We start from the raw sequence: 18,059 nt of genomic DNA, 5'->3' as shown, positions 1-18,059 counted from the left end.
AAGAAAGCAACACAGTCTTTTTCTAAGGCACTGTCCAATGTTAGCTCTCTAAGTATGTTTTGAACCTTTTGCTCAAAGCGCATGCATTTTCTGGAAGACTGCATCCTCTCTAAGTGACTTAGACAGTGGAGATCAATTGTTTCAGTACCTATGTGGCGAAGTTGGAAAATGTTTTTGAAAATTTAATTGACAATTCTGTTGCAAGTATTGCACAAGAGTTCTTTCCCCAGTAAATATGGACGAGTTCTTCAATAACACAGACATCAAAGCTCAGCTTTTGCCAATTTCAACCAATGTCTGTAAATGCTTCCAATATGGACTCATGGAAGGGAGTCCGAAACCCAGAGTCACAGAATCTAGATGTAGCAGTCTGACTGCCAAACTTGCAAGAAACCAACTTTATCTGTGACAAGTCACATGCTCAAAAATACTGTTTGGCTGTGAAGATCATTTCATAACAGTGTACATAATCAGGATTGCTCGCCTCATAAGTGGCTTAGGAAGAATTTTAATGTTCAGAACTGTACAGCATAAAAGGTAATGCATGGCATTATCTGTAGAGAGTTCTTGTTCAATATAATTGTTCACACAAGTACTCACAGCTGATGGTGATGCCAAGCTCCACACCACTCCTCTTTGGTAGCTTCACATGAAATGTGCCACTGCTTGGTACAACTGATTCTGTACAAGGGAAATGTGGAAGTTCAATAAGCTCAGTGCAGATAAATTTGAAAATTGTTTGAAAATAATCTGACCTCTGAAGTGGAAACAATCAAAACTACACATTCCTTGTGTTTCATTAAAGGCGTACAATACATATTTGCCACCCCTCAGGCTGATCACTTTCAACTTTACCTTTCTATTTGACACACCGAGCAGTATTTTAAAGTCAGTTTCCTATCTGTTACCAGCATCCATTGCTGGCTCTCTCTGAAAGACCTTGATCCCAAGGATAGTTCTCTCCATACTTGTACTGCTTCCTCAATTCACCATTCCAATGCTGTTCTTCTTGGGTCTCCTATCCTCCTCCTTCCATAAACTCACAGCTTCTCACTGGTCACGTCCCAAATCTGGTTAAGCTAAATCTGCCGCAAACTCAAAATTCACTTGTCCTTCTATGTGTCTCCAAGAATTGGCTGTAGCACATCTCTCTGCAAGTTTCTCAAACCTTACTACACTTCAAGGGTATTTTGTTATTTTGCTTTATTCCAGGTCTTTGGTTGTCTTCCCTTTTTATCGCACCACAGGGTACCACCTTCAGCTGTTCAATCCTAGTCTCAGAAACACTTGCCCCATACTTATCTATGTTTAAAAACTCTCTCTCTCTCTAACTGTTGGAGCATCCCCTGGTCAGAAGTGGCACTATATGGTCACCCAGTGGCATAAATACATCTGCAGTACCAGAATTAGCTTGCCTGATTCAGCATTAAAGCCAGGTCATAAGTTAGCACATGGTAGTTTTGAGAAGGAGTAATCCCAAAATAATAGGGTGCACTTTGAACAAAGAATCTTACAAATTAATATACGGGGGAGTTCTGTAAAGACAACAGCTGCAAATGCCTGTGGGAAATAGATTGAGAAGAGATGTGAGAAAATGGACAACCTGAAGTTTGTTCTGGATTAGTGGTGCTGGAAGAGCACAGCAGTTCAGGCAGCATCCAACGAGCAGCGAAATCAATGTTTCGGGCAAAAGCCCTTCATCAGGAATAAAGGCAGTGAGCCTGAAGCGTGGAGAGACAAGCTAGAGGAGGGTGGGGGTGGGGAGAAAGTAGCATAGAGTACAATGGGTGAGTGGGGGAGGGAATGAAGGTGATAGGTCAAGGAGGAGAGGGTGGAGTGGATAGGTGGAAAAGGAGATAGGCAGGTAGGACAAGTCCGGACAAGTCATAGGGACAGTTACTGAGCTGGAAGTTTAGAACTAGGGTGAGGTAGGGGAAGGGGAAATGAGGAAACTGTTGAAGTCCACATTGATGCCCTGGGGTTGAAGTGTTCCGAGGTGGAAGATGAGGCGTTCTTCCTCCAGGCGTCTGGTGGTGAGGGAGCGGCGGTGAAGGAGGCCCAGGACCTCCATGTCCTCGGCAGAGTGGGAGGGGGAGTTGAAATGTTGGGCCACGGGGCGGTGTGGTTGATTGGTGCGGGTGTCCCGGAGATGTTCCCTAAAGCGCTCTGCTAGGAGGCGCCCAGTCTCCCCAATGTGTAGAGGAGACCGCATGGGGAGCATACAATAAATAATATTAGTGGATGTGCAAGTAAAACTTTGATGGATGTGGAAGGCTCCTTTAGGGCCTTGGATAGAGGTGAGGGAGGAGGTGTGGGCACAGGTTTTACAGTTCCTATGGTGACAGGGGAAAGTGCCAGGATGGGAGGGTGGGTTGTTTGGGGGCGTGGACCTGACCAGGTAGTCGCGGATGAACGGTCTTCGCGGAAGGCGGAAAGGGGTGGGGAGGGAAATATATCCCTGGTGGTGGGGTCGTTTTGGAGGTGGCGGAAATGTCGGCGGATGATTTGGTTGATGCGAAGGTTTGTAGGGTGGAAGGTGAGCACCAGAGGCATTCTGTCCTTGTTACGGTTGGAGGGGTGGGGTCTGAGGGCGGAGTGCGAGATGCGTTGGAGGGCATCTTTAACCAAGCGGGAAGGGAAATTGCGGTCTCTAAAGAAGGAGGCCATCTGGTGTGTTCTGTGGTGAAACTGGTCCTCCTGGGAGCAGATCTGGCGGTGGCATTGGGAATACGGGATGGCATTTTTGCGAGAGATAGGGTGGGAAGAGGAGTAATCCAGGTAGCTGTGGGAGTCGGTGGGTTTGTTAAAAATGTCAGTGTCAAGTCAGTCGTCATTAATGGAGATGGAGGGGTCCAGGAAGGGGAGGGAGGTGTCAGAGATGGTCCAGGTAAATTTAAGGTCAGGGTGGAACGTGTTGGTGAAGTTGATGAATTGCTCAACCTCCTCGCGGGAGCACGAGGTGGCGCCAATGCAGTCATTAATGTAGTGGAGGAAGAGTGGGGAGTGGTGCCGGTGTAATTACGGAAGATCAACTGCTCTACGTAGCCAACAAAGAGACAGGCAGAGCTGGGGCCCATACGTGTGCCCATGGCTACCCATCCCGTATTCCCAATTCCTCCGCCTCCACCGGATCTGCTCCCAGGAGGACCAGTTCCACCACAGAACACACCAGATGGCCTCCTTCTTTAGAGACTGCAATTTCCCTTCCCACGTGGTTAAAGATGCCCTCCAACGCATCTCGTCTACATCTCGCACCTCTGCCCTCAGACCCCACCCCTCCAACTGTAACAAGGACAGAACGCCCCTGGTGCTCACCTTCCACCCTACAAACCTTCGCATAAACCAAATCATCCGCCGACATTTCCGCCACCTCCAAACAGACCCCACTACCAGGGATATATTTCCCTCCCCACCCCTTTCCGCCTTCCGCAAAGACCGTTCCCTCCGCGACTACCTGGTCAGGTCCACGCCCCCAAACAACCCACCCTCCAATTCTGGCACTTTCCCCTGCCACCGCAGGAACTGTAAAACCTGCACCCACACCTCCTCCTTCACCTCTATCCAAGGCCCTAAAGGAGCCTTCCACATCCATCAAAGTTTTACTTGCACATCCACTAATATCATTTATTGTATGCTCCCCATGCGGTCTCCTCTACATTGGGGAGACTGGGCGCCTCCTAGCAGAGCGCTTTAGGGAACATCTCTGGGACACCCGCACCAATCAACCAAACCGCCCCGTGGCCCAACATTTCAACTCCCCCTCCCACTCTGCCGAGGACATGGAGGTCCTGGGCCTCCTTCACCGCCGCTCCTTCACCACCAGACGCCTGGAGGAAGAACGCCTCATCTTCCGCCTCGGAACACTTCAACCCCAGAGCATCAACGTGAACTTCAACAGTTTCCTCATTTCCCCTTCCCCCACCTCACCCTAGTTCTAAACTTCCAGCTCAGTAACTGTCCCCATGACTTGTCCGGACTTGTCCTACCTGCCTATCTTCTTTTCCACCTATCCACTCCACCTTCTCCTCCCTGACCTATCACCTTCATCCCCTCCCCCACTCACCCATTGTACTCTATGCTACTTTCTCCCCACCCTCTTATAGCTTGTCTCTCCACGCTTCAGGCTCACTGCCTTTATTCCTGATGAAGGGCTTTTGCCCGAAACGTCGATTTCGAAGCTACTTGGATGCTGTCTGAACGGCTGTGCTCTTCCAGCACCACTAATCCAGAATCTGGTTTCCAGCATCTGCAGTCATTGTTTTAACCTGAAGTTTGTCGCAAGCATTAATTAAAAAGAAAATAATGACCCCACAACAACAGAGACAAGTGATAAGGCTTATTAATCAAAGAATCCTAACATTAGATGTAACCACATAGCTTTACTGGAATTGATAGTACAAACTTTACAACAATCAGGAAAAATTAATATCCTTTTGTTCGTCCAGTCGTGAGAATTATAAACTTTATCACCGAATCTAAAAATTCGTTAAGTGATTTGGCAGGTAGAACATGGGGACAAATAAACTGCTCACGACACACTAGCTAAAGAATGCTAACGATCAATGTAATAATAAAACTCCACATATAACTAACTTTGTATTAGAACTACTATTATGAATCTCACAGCAAATAGTAAGAACCAATCTCCTTTTGTATCCCTTGATTAGGGCAGTGACTAATACAATATACACAAGAACATTTGATAGGGATAGCAACAAATATAATGAATAACAGAATTTGAGCAGTCCTTAGGAGATGAGCAAATCTGGGAAATGTCTAATTAATGGGATACATTGTAATATTCTAAGGTCTGATGATATGATATCCAGTAAACATCATGAGGTCATGGGGAACCTAGGGCTGTCCATAGGGCTGTCCATCATTGAGCAGGTGTTTCACAGGATAGGGTGTATAGATTATGAGGGAAGGAACAATAAAAATGTTGCATGTAATTATTGTAATGCAAAACGTATAAAAATGCTGTATCCCACTGGTGAAATCACAGCGTCATTGTTTTATCTTCTGATCTGAGCTATTATTAAGAGGGTGATTGTGCCCCATGTGAAAGCCAGATTCCTAGCAGTCTCTGGCCTTTCCTGCATGTGTGGTTAAACAGCTTGAATAAAGATCGACTGGACTTCTTGAGACTGCTGTTTGACATCTCTCCAACACTTACCAAATCTTTAGTCAATCTTTTTTAAAATTTCCCTTTCTGGCTCCATCCCTGTTTTTTTATAGCCTTCTGAGAAATGTTTTGGGATATCCACTCCGAATGATAGACAAATTCAAATTTTAGCTATGAGGAGCAATCCATTCTAAACTACAATATATTCATCTAACCACTACTTCAATGGACAAACTTAAAGTAACTGGATCAATATCTTTGCTTAAAGTTGCTGCAGAAATACACTATATGAAACACAAAAAGTCTGTACATTGACAGCATTTTTTAAGTAAAAGAAATCCACAATCAATTTTCACTGAATCGATCTATACCATTTGAAGTGTGCTCACTGTGAATTACACCTCTTGTTTATTTAACATTATTGGGTATACTATTGGTATTCAGTACAAATTATTTCAAAGGTTGTAGAATACTTTAGATCCTTATTTTGTCTTTCATATGCATTACCTGTTAAGATGACATACAAATTTCCTGTTTGAGATTCCTCAACAAAAATCACTCAGAAGGTGTCAGTTCCCGAGGAACATTTTGATGCCGTTAAGATACTGATGAAAAATAACTGGTGCAGAATGGGCTATTTCAGTGCTGCAGTGTTCTATGATTCTGTGACATGTATCAAGTTGGACAGAAAACCAAGTGTTCAAAGTCATATTCTTAAAACTCTGCTACTCAGGGAGAGCATAGCAAGTTGCATTACTCAATTTGATGACAGCAGAGCCAGAATTTCTCCGATGAATAACATTTTTCACGTTTTGCTGATTTCCTATCATAATACAGCATACATCATCAGTTATGCAGGCATGGAATAAACAAACTTAAAAATCAAAATCATTTCAAATAAAAAAAAACTTTCCTTTTGTCAGGGGTCCAAGAGCAATTCCTTTATGAAAACTGAAAACTAATCCCTTTCATACTTTTTTTTTAAAAACAGGAAGAGAGCCCCGTCTCCCAAATAATTCACACAATGCCCAAAAGCAAATGATATATACTTTTCAGATTTACCTGCGACGTCAAACTCTATTTCGAGGGTGACTTTGTTGTTGCCAGCACAGTCCCGAAGGAGCTGGTTGGTTTCCTCCAGGGTGCTTTCTTCAGTGAGGATTCCATTGATTGTCAGAATTCTGTCTCCAACCTGCAGCATTCCACACCTGCCAGACACAAGGACAAAAACACCATCTGTCACATGCACTTCAGGAAGCAAGAGAGACAGAACTTTGAGTGTGCATGACGCTTGAATGCTGGTAACAATCCTTGTCACCTGTTACTTTCGATTAATGAATTCATGCCCTATACTCTGTGCAAGACTCAAATCTGTTGAACAGCAGTAACACACAGGATTTCAAGCTGCTATCTCAAGCAAAAAATTCCATTAAACCAGTTAAAACCATGACGAGTTAAACTTAGAAGCCCATTCTGTCCTTGTGGCTGCAATTTAATTATGACTGAGCTGGAAGAGGGGATGTGAGAATTACACCATTTTTCAGGTTAACCAGCCTAGCTCAACATAATACTTAAATCTGTCCAATGTCATATTGGGTTAGGTGCTCTGAGCATATACACAGCATCAGCACAAACCAGTATTAGGCCCCCTGAATATACCACATGGTTGGGGAAGGATTAACTACTGTTTATTTTTTTTTAAAAATCTTGCATGGGATTGCAAGATCAGCTTTCTTATGCTCTCAGTGGAAGGGCATTCAAAAGACTGACAGTCCTCTAAGAGGAAAATTCGTCCTCATTGGAGTCATAAATGGGGACCTTATTTTTAAGCTGTGCACTCTAGTTCTAAAGATTTCCCTATGAGGGGAAACATTATCTCAGCATCTATCTTGTTGATCAGCCTCAATCTTTGTGTTTCAATAAGATCACCTCTCATTCTTCTAAACTCCAACTACTACAGGCCCAATTTGTTGAAGCATTCCTTATAACCTCTTCATCTCTAGCATCATCCTAGTGGACCTGCTCCTAAATCAAGTATGCCCCACATAAGTACAGAGGCCAAAACTGCACATAGTGGTCTCACCAATGCCCTGCTATAGCAAGATCTGTTAAAACAAACAAACAGTCTCACAATGAATATCAGCAAGAGGAGCATCAGTGTATCAGTCGAATCCAAAGCAATGTTGCAGGCTTACATTTCACTCACTCCTAAATCAGAGGACATAGGAATGAGAATCACTGCTAATGTGCAAGTCTAATCTCTAATGTGTCATTAAACTGCTTATTAAGAAAAGGTCCAAGGCACAATATTAATAATTTTGCAATCCAACATAAGCATTAATCCCTAGGTCCTGTTTTTCCCACTCAGAAGTGTGAACAACCTTTTTTTTATCATGATAGTTTTTCCCTAAGTGTGAAGAATTAATTGTCCTTTTGCAATGGGTACAATTTCATTTCATTTAGACAACAAAACAGCTTGATGAAAGGGAGGACTGCAGATGCTGGAGATTAGAGTTGAGAGAGTGTGGTGCTGGAAAAGCCCAGCAGGTCAGGCAGCATCCAAGGAGCAGGAAAATCGACGTTTTGGGCAAAAGCTCCTCATCAGGAATTCCTGATGAAGGGCTTTTGCCTGAAATGTCGATTTTCCTGCTCCTTGGATGCTGCTGGACCTGCTGTGCTTTTCCAGCACCACACTCTCGAGTTAAAACAGCTTGTGTTACATAACATATCACAGGAAGTACTGGCGGTCTCACCTACGCATGCAGAGTAGCTGTGCAGCTGCTAACACAAGGCAATGGTTTTAATGCATCTAAAAAGATTTATTCCAGTAAGTATTTCTACCAATGAGAAGCTATTTTTAAAATTGATTTACAATTTCATTTGAGTATTAACCAGAGGAATGCTTCATAAGCACATGTGCAATGTTGCTACATGTAACATGTAACCTCACAACCTTTAAAAAGTATTTGGTTGAGCACGTGAAATATCATAACGGTTAAGGCTATGGGCCTAGTGTAGAAAGTGGGACTAATGTAAGTGTAGTGTACTTTTGGTGGTACAAACTCAACTGGCAAAAGGGCTTCTCCTATACAGAATGATTTCATGCAATAATCCTGTACATATCATTCTCACAGAACAAACTGGGAAGAGTTTAACTTCTATCAAAAGAAATATAATGGGACAAGTTTACTTGCACGTACAAGTTGGACTGAAAGGAATGTTTCCATTCTGTATGACTCTTATGTTGTTCCAGCAGATGCAATGAGCCAATTCTTCCATCATTTGAGACAAAAGAAACGCTTATCATTTAAACAAATTTTTTTAACTGAGTAGCTAATGGGTATAAATATTAAGATCATGTCATCACCTTTGTCTTATGATCAATGTGAAATCCATTAGTTGCTTCGAAAATACTGCAGTGTGGGTCTTCAACTCATTATTTACTTCTGTTCTGAAGGTTACTATTGAATCTGTATCCAGCAATCTAACATCAGGTGGTGGATTCCAAATTGTAACCACTTGTTGATAAATAGGGTTTTCCCCCTAAGTCGTTGCCAGTTATTTTACCAAATCAACATTTGGATCAGCGAGCAGAGAACAGATCATCTTTATTTACTCTGTTCAAATTCTAAATTATTTTGTCTTTATAAAATTTTCTCATAACTTCTCTGCTTTAAGGAGAACAACAGACTCTCCAGTTGATCAAACTAGTCTCTGATCTTCAAACCATTCTTGAATAAGTCTTTTGTATTCTCTCCAAAGCCGCCACATGCTTCCTGAAGTATGATGCCCAGTATTGGACAAAATATTTCACCTGGCTCTGGAATAGTGTTTTAATGCAGAATTAGCATAACTTCCAGCATACCTGGTGTTGTGTGATTTTTAAACTTTGTACACCCCAGTCCAACAGCGGCATCTCCAAATCCTGCCTTTGAGTTGGGAGCTTGGTAAGGGGTTAAGATAAAGGAGTTAAAGAATTGTCTGAAAAGCTCAATAAATCTACTTAATTCAGCCTAAATCCCAGTGGTCTTACAATCCCACTAAACTATAATAAATTTCTATACCATGGAATGGTTCAACTGAAAAGTAGAGTCTGCACGTTGCGCTGTCCTCTATACATTTCAACTTCTCTGGAAAAAGCTTTTACTTGGATATCTGGAATGAACCTGGGCAAGGAATGCTACAAGTGGCTAATGCTTCTTTTAGAAACCATAGATCATAAAGCATAGGAGCAAAATTAGCCATTTGGCCTGTTGAGTCTGCTCTGCCATTTGATCACGGCAGGCATGTTTCTCAACCCCATTCTCCTGACTTATCCCCATAATCCTTGATCCCTTTAATCAATCAAGAACCTATACATATTGGTATTAAATGTACACAATGACCTGGTCTCCACAGCGTTCTATGGCAATGAGTTCCACAGATTTACCTCCCTCTGGCCAAGCCAATGGAGAGTTAGGCCTTTTTCTGGTTAACATTTGGCAAACTAAGATATTGGAGTTTCAGTATCCAAAGGAGAAGATTTTAATTTGTTTAAAAGGCATCAACTGGTTCTGTTGAAACTAGGGGCTCCAGGTAAAATATGGGCAACATACCAGCGCATAAAGCAAATAGGAATCAGGTCCCAACCCATCAAGGCAACCTTAAATATGGATAAACAGAGAGAGAAAGAAGGCTACACTCATATATAGAAGTCATAGAAGCTGGACAGCAATAATGCCCCCCTGTCCAAGGGATGACCAATTTGCCAAAATTGTTGCTTAAATGCAAAATATTTTTAAAATGATAAACATCCATAAGTAAAGTCAGTTCCAATGTAGATTGCAAGTTACTACTGACATTTGTGAGTAGTGTACCATATTCACAAATAATTCAACATAAAGAAAAAATTGTGGGATAGAGGGGTTCTAGAACAAATGCCATGAATAATTCCCTCTAGCTACTTGGAAAATGAGAAGAGATAACAAACATAAATGTAGCTGATTCACAGTTTCCAATTCTTCTGTGTGTATTGGCTTGACCTCGTGGTGACGACACTGTGGATTGAGGAAGATGGAGGATGATTAAAAAAGTAAGGGATTTTGAAATAAATTCCCTGCTGTGGTTAAGCATTTGAGAATAAGGAGCAACAGTGAAAGAAGAGACATTAAAGACGACTTATCAGTGCTATCAATTTAAATAGCTTCTGGTACAAACTTTTTTTGTCCAGTTGAATCTCAGATTACAATCGGATTGTAATGTGTTACTTGGGCAGCAGCCAAATATCTGCAATAGCTGCATACAGGCTACCAGATTTAACAGAACACAATTGCTGAATAATGCTGAAAACCTGACTTTGTGATGTCATCATCTTTATTGGATACTACATAATTAATTGACCTAAATTAAGATTGTAGAAAATTCACAGTTAAACATCAGTTTTGGAAATACATACTATATGTGCACATGCATCAATAATTGAGCTCATGTAAAATTCAATCCATAACTTTTGTACAAAAAGCTATAATTTCTCATACACCTCATTTCAAGGTTCACTGCAGCTTTTCAAGGATCAAAGTCCAAAGTTTTCAGCACCAAACTAGTCACAGAGATGTACTGATGAGATTCATTGTAAATGCATTAATAATCATGGAAAGGAGTACTAGTAAAGAAATGATAAAGACATGTAGAAAAGTTTAATTTTTGTTTTATCTAAATTATTTAAGTGATCAGATGATGAATGAGAATTTTTGTTGTTGTTGGTTTTCATTTTATTCCATTATGATGTTTTACTTTGGATTTGACTTGAGCCCAAATCAAGCACACAGATCAACTCTGTGAAAACATTTCCTACTCAAACACTGCTCCTGTAGTTCGTTACCTAAAAGCATTGTTGTCAAAAATTTGACATTTATATAAGTTTCTGCTGTGTGACTTATGTTAGGGTAATCTCAAAATGTGATTGATACAGAGTTCTACTCTGCACATTAGTTAGGTAATTGTGTCTGAAAGTTACAGCAGTACACCATATTGCTGTTCTTCTGGGAAGGTATAAATAAAGATGGTTCAATGTTGATGAGCTGAGCACATAGTCTTATGTAGCATAACACAACAACAGTTACGTTAATGCAAATCTATCAACTTGATTTCAGCAAGATTCCTCAGATCTGTCAGCCAGCTAAAAACTTCAGGCGATGCATTTTATTTTGAGGGAATGAAAACAAAACCATGATTAATCCATTTGAAACACTCCTCTGAGGGGCATAAACAACATTTTTGGAGAATGCTATGCTCCAAACTACCTTGCCCTGCCAAATGGAGAATGACAAATAGAGAGTGTGCTTGAAGTATATAAACACTTAAAATTCCTCAGAGTCTTTGAGAAGGCAAATACTGAGAGGTTCCCCTACTGGAAGAGTCTAACACAAAGGCTTGTTGTCTTGGGATAAGTGGTTGGCAATTTAGGACTGAGAGGAGATGCTTCTTCAATCAGAAGGCTTTAAATCATTGGAATTCTCTACTACTGGGGGTCTGTGAACGCTCAGTCATTTAATATATTCAAGATTGAACACAACAAATTTTGGGGGATTACAGGAATCAAGGATATGGGAATCAGGTGAAAAGTGAAGTGGGATCATGTGGACTAACTCTATGCCTAATTATATTATGTAAGCCTCTATATAAAGGGAAGAAAAGAAGGAAAAAAAATATACTTTCCAATTTTTTAAAAAAAAGTCAGCCACTACCAATAAGGAGTTTACCCTTTTTTAGTTGAGCTTACTGAATTTCAATGCAGCATACATCCTTAGCAAGACAAGTACTTTAAGTATTTAAAAATCATGCCTTTACCACACATTTCAGCCCAGACATAAAACTGAAAAAAAGCTGAACAGAGAGACAACATAAAAGATGATAAATGCATTTATTTTCAAAAAAACCAAAATCACAGCCTTGTTGGTGCTTCAGGGCTGCTGGAGAAATCTTATTTTACTTGATCCCATGAGGACCGCTGCAGATCGAATATCTGAGATTTTATACAACAAAAGATTTTTCTTTCAAAAAATAAAAGCAAAATACTGTGGAGATAAACACTTGAATTTAAAACAGCAGAAAAAAAAAGAAAAACAGCAGCTTTTTTTGAAAACAGTAAAGCATGGTGGATTTTAGAGAATCATTACTGAAGAACACTGTCAATTGTTCATCAAAAAAGGAACCATGACTTCCTGTTCTGAAATGTCTACTAATAAATAGGAGGGACACATCCTAGCGCTTGCTGTCAATTAATAACATTTAGCTGTAAAACACAGAAGACTCCTTAATTGGATAACTTTGCTCAGTAATGGCTTATAATTAATTGTAAATGTCAAGACGGAACATCCTTTCAAGCAGAGAATAATGCCTGCAGGAAACACTGAAGCACAGAACTTGGAAGGCTCTCACCTTTCTGCTGGGCTGTCAGGTTCAATATATGCAATCAATGGTGGAGAAGACAAGGTCTCTGTTGCAAAGACACCACCCTGGAGCTGAATTCCAAACCCGACGATCGGGTCACTGGTCAGGACTACTTCTGCTGTCTCAGTGTGAACAATCTGGCCTGCAAGACCAACCGTACTGGAGGCTAAAGATACTGTAAAAGATGGACATTGGGGAAGCATCATTTTCAGGTCACTAAACAGAACAGAATTCCACTCACACTGTGCCTCTAGGTTAGTCATCATCTTCACAAGTTTCACAGATTATGTGCTGCATCTATCAATGTGACTGGCAAAAGAAACACATTAGTTACAAAATATCCAGTTCATTCAAACAGTGAATTTCTATAAAGGAGGTAAAACACAGAAATAGACCATCCAGCCCAACCAGTTGTTATTTATCTTCCAAATGAGAAAAAAGATCTCAACACATTCCCATTGTTCTGTCTGTCTTTCCGTCATGCTACAATTCACAGCTCTCAGTTTTTACTGGGGTATCCTTTCTGATGCTTCAAAAACAGTGTATTGCTGGATTGGAGCTGGTCAACCCAATCCAATTGTGTTATAGAGGTTTTCATTTCACTTTTTGTCGAGAAGTTAATCAATTGGCTAGTAAATCTTTTCCAAATACAATCTCCAAAACTGCTATAAAGTAAAAATAAAAATTTGTCTCACTGATATGTCTTTTAAATACATAGTAGCAGACAGTAAATCAGCTGTGCACAGTTGCACTGAGGGCAGAACAAGCAAATTTGACACATTTATTTCTTGCCTGTGTAGACTTTATGACAAATTGCTCCTGATAGTTGGTTAAACAAACAAAAACCCACAAGAAATAAATTCAATTAAATTACATTAAAAGGATAAAAGTTTAAAATTCATCAACTGAACACTGACATATTTTTGTCTGCACAATATGTTTTCCCCTATGATTCACCAGCAATTTTTACACAGGAACCTGCCACATACAGGAGCTCTTGTAGTCTTTCTTTTTCATTTTTCTTCTCATTAGTGTTCCTCGTGGGCTTGTTGGATACAAGTTGCGAGGTAGGGTCCCCATATTCAGGGAACTCAGACTATATGCACTCATGGAGGTAGGAGAGAATGATGTCGACACCAGAGCAGCTAGAGAAACAAATGAAGATAAATTGAGCATTATCTCCATAGGACACAAAAAAAACACAACTGTTATTTCTTTTTAATCCAGTTGCTTACATACCTTGACCTTCACCTCCTATAATCTCCTAAATTTACCTGTATTGTGGGTATAATACTAGCCCAAAGTATTTCCATTCTAAAATGTTGACTATAAGGTTAGGGCAGCAACATGGTTTTGAAGGGAAGATCAACAATGATCTTATCGGCTGTCATTAGCAGGCTCAATGGGCCTCATGCACTCCTCCTATTTCTGAATAGATGCTTTCTTTATCTTTCACTAAACCTATTTGTTTTGCCTTTAGTATTCCTTCACTCATCTCTTCAATTCAGCAATAAGGCAGAATATAGAACATAGAACAATACAGCACAGAACAGGCCCTTCGGCCCACGATGTTGTGCCGAACTTCTAACCTAGATTAAGCACCCATCCATGTACCTATCCAAATGCCGCTTAAAGGTCGCCAATGATTCTGACTCTACCACTCCCACGGGCAGCGCATTCCATGCCCTCACCACTCTCTGGGTAAAGAATCCACCCCTGACATCTCCCCTATACCTTCCACCCTTCACCTTAAATTTATGTCCCCTTGTAACACTCTGTTGTACCCGGGGAAAAAGTTTCTGACTGTCTACTCTATCTATTCCTCTGATCATCTTATAAACCTCTATCAAGTCACCCCTCATCCTTCGCCGTTCCAACGAGAAAAGGCCGAGAACTCTCAACCTATCCTCGTACGACCTACTCTCCATTCCAGGCAACATCCTGGTAAATCTTCTCTGCACTCTCTCCAAAGCTTCCACATCTTTCCTAAAGTGAGGCGACCAGAACTGCACACAGTACTCCAACTGTGGCCTAACCAGAGTCCTGTACAGCTGCAACATCACTTAACGACTCTTGAATTCAATCCCTCTGCTAATGAACGATAATACTCCATAGGCCTTCTTACAAACTCTATCCACCTGAGTGGCAACTTTCAAAGATCTATGTACATAGACCCCAAGATCCCTCTGTTCCTCCACCTGACTAAGAACCCTACCATTAACCCTGTATTCCGCATTCTTATTTGTTCTTCCAAAATGGACAACCTCACACTTGGCAGGGTTGAACTCCATCTGCCACTCCTCAGCCCAGCTCTGCATCATATCTAAGTCCCTCTGCAGCCGACAACAGCCCTCCTCACTGTCCACAACTCCACCTATCTTCGTATCATCTGCAAATTTACTGACCCACCCTTCGACTCCCTCATCTAAGTCATTAATAAAAATTACAAACAGCAGAGGACCCAGAACTGATCCCTGCGGAACTCCACTTGTAACTGGGCTCCAGGCTGAATATTTACCATCTACCACCACTCTCTGACTTCGACCGGTTAGCCAGTTTTCTATCCAATTGGCCAAATTTCCCTCTATCCCATGCCTCCTGACTTTCCGCATAAGCCTACCATGGGGAACCTTATCAAATGCCTTACTAAAATCCATGTACACTACATCCACTGCTCTACCCTCATCCACATGCTTGGTCACCTCCTCGAAGAATTCAATAAGACTTGTAAGGCAAGACCTACCCTTCACAAATCCGTGCTGGCTGTCCCTAATCAAGCAGTGTCTTTCCAGATACTCGTAAATCCTATCCCTCAGTACCCTTTCCATTACTTTGCCTACCACAGAAGTAAGACTAACTGGCCTGTAATTCCTGGGGTTATCCCTATTCCCTTTTTTGAACAGGGGCACAACATTCGCTACTCTCCAGTCCCCTGGTACCACCCCCGTTGCCAGTGAAGACGAGAAGATCATTGCCAACGGTACTGCAATTTCCTCTCTTGCTTCCCACATAATCCTAGGATATATCCCGTCAGGCCCGGGGGACTTGTCTATCCTCAAGTTGTTCAAAATGTCCAACACATCTTCCTTCCTAACAGGTATCTCTTCTAGCTTAACAGTCCGTTTCACACTCTCCTCTTCAACAATACGGTCCCTCTCGTTCGTAAATACTGAAGAGAAGTACTTGTTCAAGACCTCTCCTATCTCTTCCGACTCAATACACAGTCTCCCACTACTGTCCTTGATCGGACCTACCCTCGTTCTCGTCATTCTCAGGTTTCTCACATACGCATAAAATGCCTTGGGGTTTTCCTTGATCCTATCCGCCAAGGATTTTTCATGCCCTCTCTTAGCTCTCTTAATCCCTTTCTTCGGGTCCCTTCTGGCTATCCTGTATCCCTCCACTGCTCTGTCTGAACCCTGTTTCCTCAACCTTATGTAAGCCTCCTTCTTCCTCTTTACTAGACATTCAACCTCCCTAGTCAACCAAGGCTCCCTCACACGACCATTTCTTTCCTGCCTGATAGGTACATACATATCATGGACACGTCGTATCTGCTCTTTGAAAAAGTTCCACATTTCCACCACATCCTTCCCTGACAGCCTATGCTCCCAACGCATGCTCCTCAAATCCTGTCTTAGTATGAGTACATTTAGCTGGTGAATAGAGCAGGCAGATTCCAGGCTTGACCATTACGATGTGGAGTTAGTCAAATCTGAAAAATTGACAGTAATGTAGTAATTTGTTTAGGTACTTTGAAGTTAGGGAATGGAAATTTGGCTAGGTTGCCAAAATACAACGGAGTTAATCCTACATGTATAGATGCCAAGTGACAACCGTATTACCACTGTGGGGATGCCTTCAGCGGTCAATGCTCACACATGATTAATAGCCACTTAAATGTATGTGTTGCCATAGCCTTATCAGATCATTGGACTGCTCGCTCATTAGAGAGAGAAAAGACGAATGGTGGTTTAATCTGAGGGTCATTATGCCTCAGGCAAGGGGTAATGTTGAGAAGTAAAATCCTTCATGGTGACCTCAGCCAGAGTAGGAATTGCACCATCCTTTTGGCATCACTTTGTAACTCAAATCAGCTGTCCAGCCCGCTGAGCTACCTGAACCACAAGTCACTTGAGTAGTGCTGCAGAGACTACAGTATAATAGAACAACCCATTGGGAGGAGTGGGTACTGCAGATGCTGGAGATTAGAGTGGTGCTGGAAAAGCACAGCAGGTCGACGTTTCGGGCCTGCTCCTTGGATACTGCCTGACCTGCTATGCTTTTCTAGCACCACTCTAACCTCCATCCATTGGGAGTCAACCCAGCAAAGTTGTTCAGACAAGGAAGGAATGAAACTGCAGAGATGCCAACCACAATTTTCCAAATTTCCTCAGATACATGGGGTGTTGCCAGAGGACTGGAGAACTGGAGAACACCCTTGACCAAAGAGGAGAAATATGAACCTGGCAGTTACAGGTCAGCTATCTGATAGTGGGGAGCATTGTACAAACCATAATCCAGGAGAAAATTAAAAGCCACTTGGGCAAGCATGGACTAAGTAAAGGAGAGCCAGCATGGACTTGTTGGAAGAAAATCACACTTCAGTAACTTTTGATAAGGGCAGTGCAGTTGATGTTGTGCAAAAGAAATTTTAAAGATTTTTTGCTGAATTACCACACAATAGGTTTGATTGAAAAACTGCAGCTCATGGAATAAAAGGGACAACAGCAAGGATACAAAAGTAGCTGGAAAACAGAGTTGTTCCCCATTACTGTTTTTCAAACTGAGGTGTTCCCAGGACTCAGTATGAGGACCATTGTCTTTTTTTCAAAATATATTAATGCTTTTGACCTGCAGGTATTGGGCAGAATTTCAAAATTCATAAGCAACTCAAAATGTGCAAATTTAGTAACAGCAAGAAAGATAGCAAGAGGATTCAAGGGAATATATGTCAGGTATATGTTTGTATTGAAGTCTGGTGAACTGCGCAGATCTACAGCGTATAAATTCAATATACAAAAGTACAGTGTGAATTATTTTAATTGAATGAGGAAAGACAAATACAACACATGCTGAATGGACAGAAAATCATGAGGGGCATGAATAGCCAAGGTCTTTTCCTCAGAGTAGGGGAGTCCAGAACTGGAGGGGGTAGGTTTAAGGTGGGAGGGGAAAGATTTAAATGGGGAACAACTTTTCCACACAGAGGGTGGCGCGTGTATGGAATGTGCTGCCAGAGGAGGCAGGTACAATGACATAATTTAAAAGACATCCGGATGGGAAAGGTTTAGAGGGATATGAGCCAAATGCTTGCAAATGGGACTCGATCAATTTGTGATCTCTGGGTCGGCATGCACAAGTTGGACCGAAGAGTCTGTTTCCATGCCATGCAACTCTATGATTGTTGACATTTGTGCAAAGACCCTTGTAGGTGGTAAGGGATGTTTACAAGGCAGTTAGTGAAACATATGGAAACCTGGCCTCACAAATGGACGGATAC

The 18,059-nt window shown here is 41.7% G+C and overlaps 1 protein-coding gene across 11 annotated transcripts in view; it reads right to left on the bottom strand.

The window, feature by feature from the left end:
• The window catches only part of grip1 (glutamate receptor interacting protein 1), a 472,826-nt gene that overhangs the window by 66,291 nt on the left and 388,476 nt on the right, over nt 1-18,059 (bottom strand). For 10 of the 11 annotated variants that reach the window (XM_072551567.1, XM_072551564.1, XM_072551566.1 and 7 more), the window contains 4 exons: nt 13,546-13,701; nt 12,545-12,731; nt 6,188-6,333; nt 601-681 (listed from right to left, as the gene is read on the bottom strand). In XM_072551567.1, the coding sequence (XP_072407668.1) occupies nt 601-681; nt 6,188-6,333; nt 12,545-12,731; nt 13,546-13,701 (570 nt within the window). The remainder of the gene's footprint in view (nt 1-600; nt 682-6,187; nt 6,334-12,544; nt 12,732-13,545; nt 13,702-18,059) is intronic. The other variant, XM_072551569.1, reaches the window with a different exon arrangement.

This window comes from Chiloscyllium punctatum, chromosome 32, assembly GCF_047496795.1.
Source record: "Chiloscyllium punctatum isolate Juve2018m chromosome 32, sChiPun1.3, whole genome shotgun sequence".
NCBI classification, from domain to species: Eukaryota; Metazoa; Chordata; class Chondrichthyes; order Orectolobiformes; family Hemiscylliidae; genus Chiloscyllium; species Chiloscyllium punctatum.
Note: the sequence above shows the minus strand (reverse complement) of the source record. Positions and strands in the feature narration are given on the sequence as shown.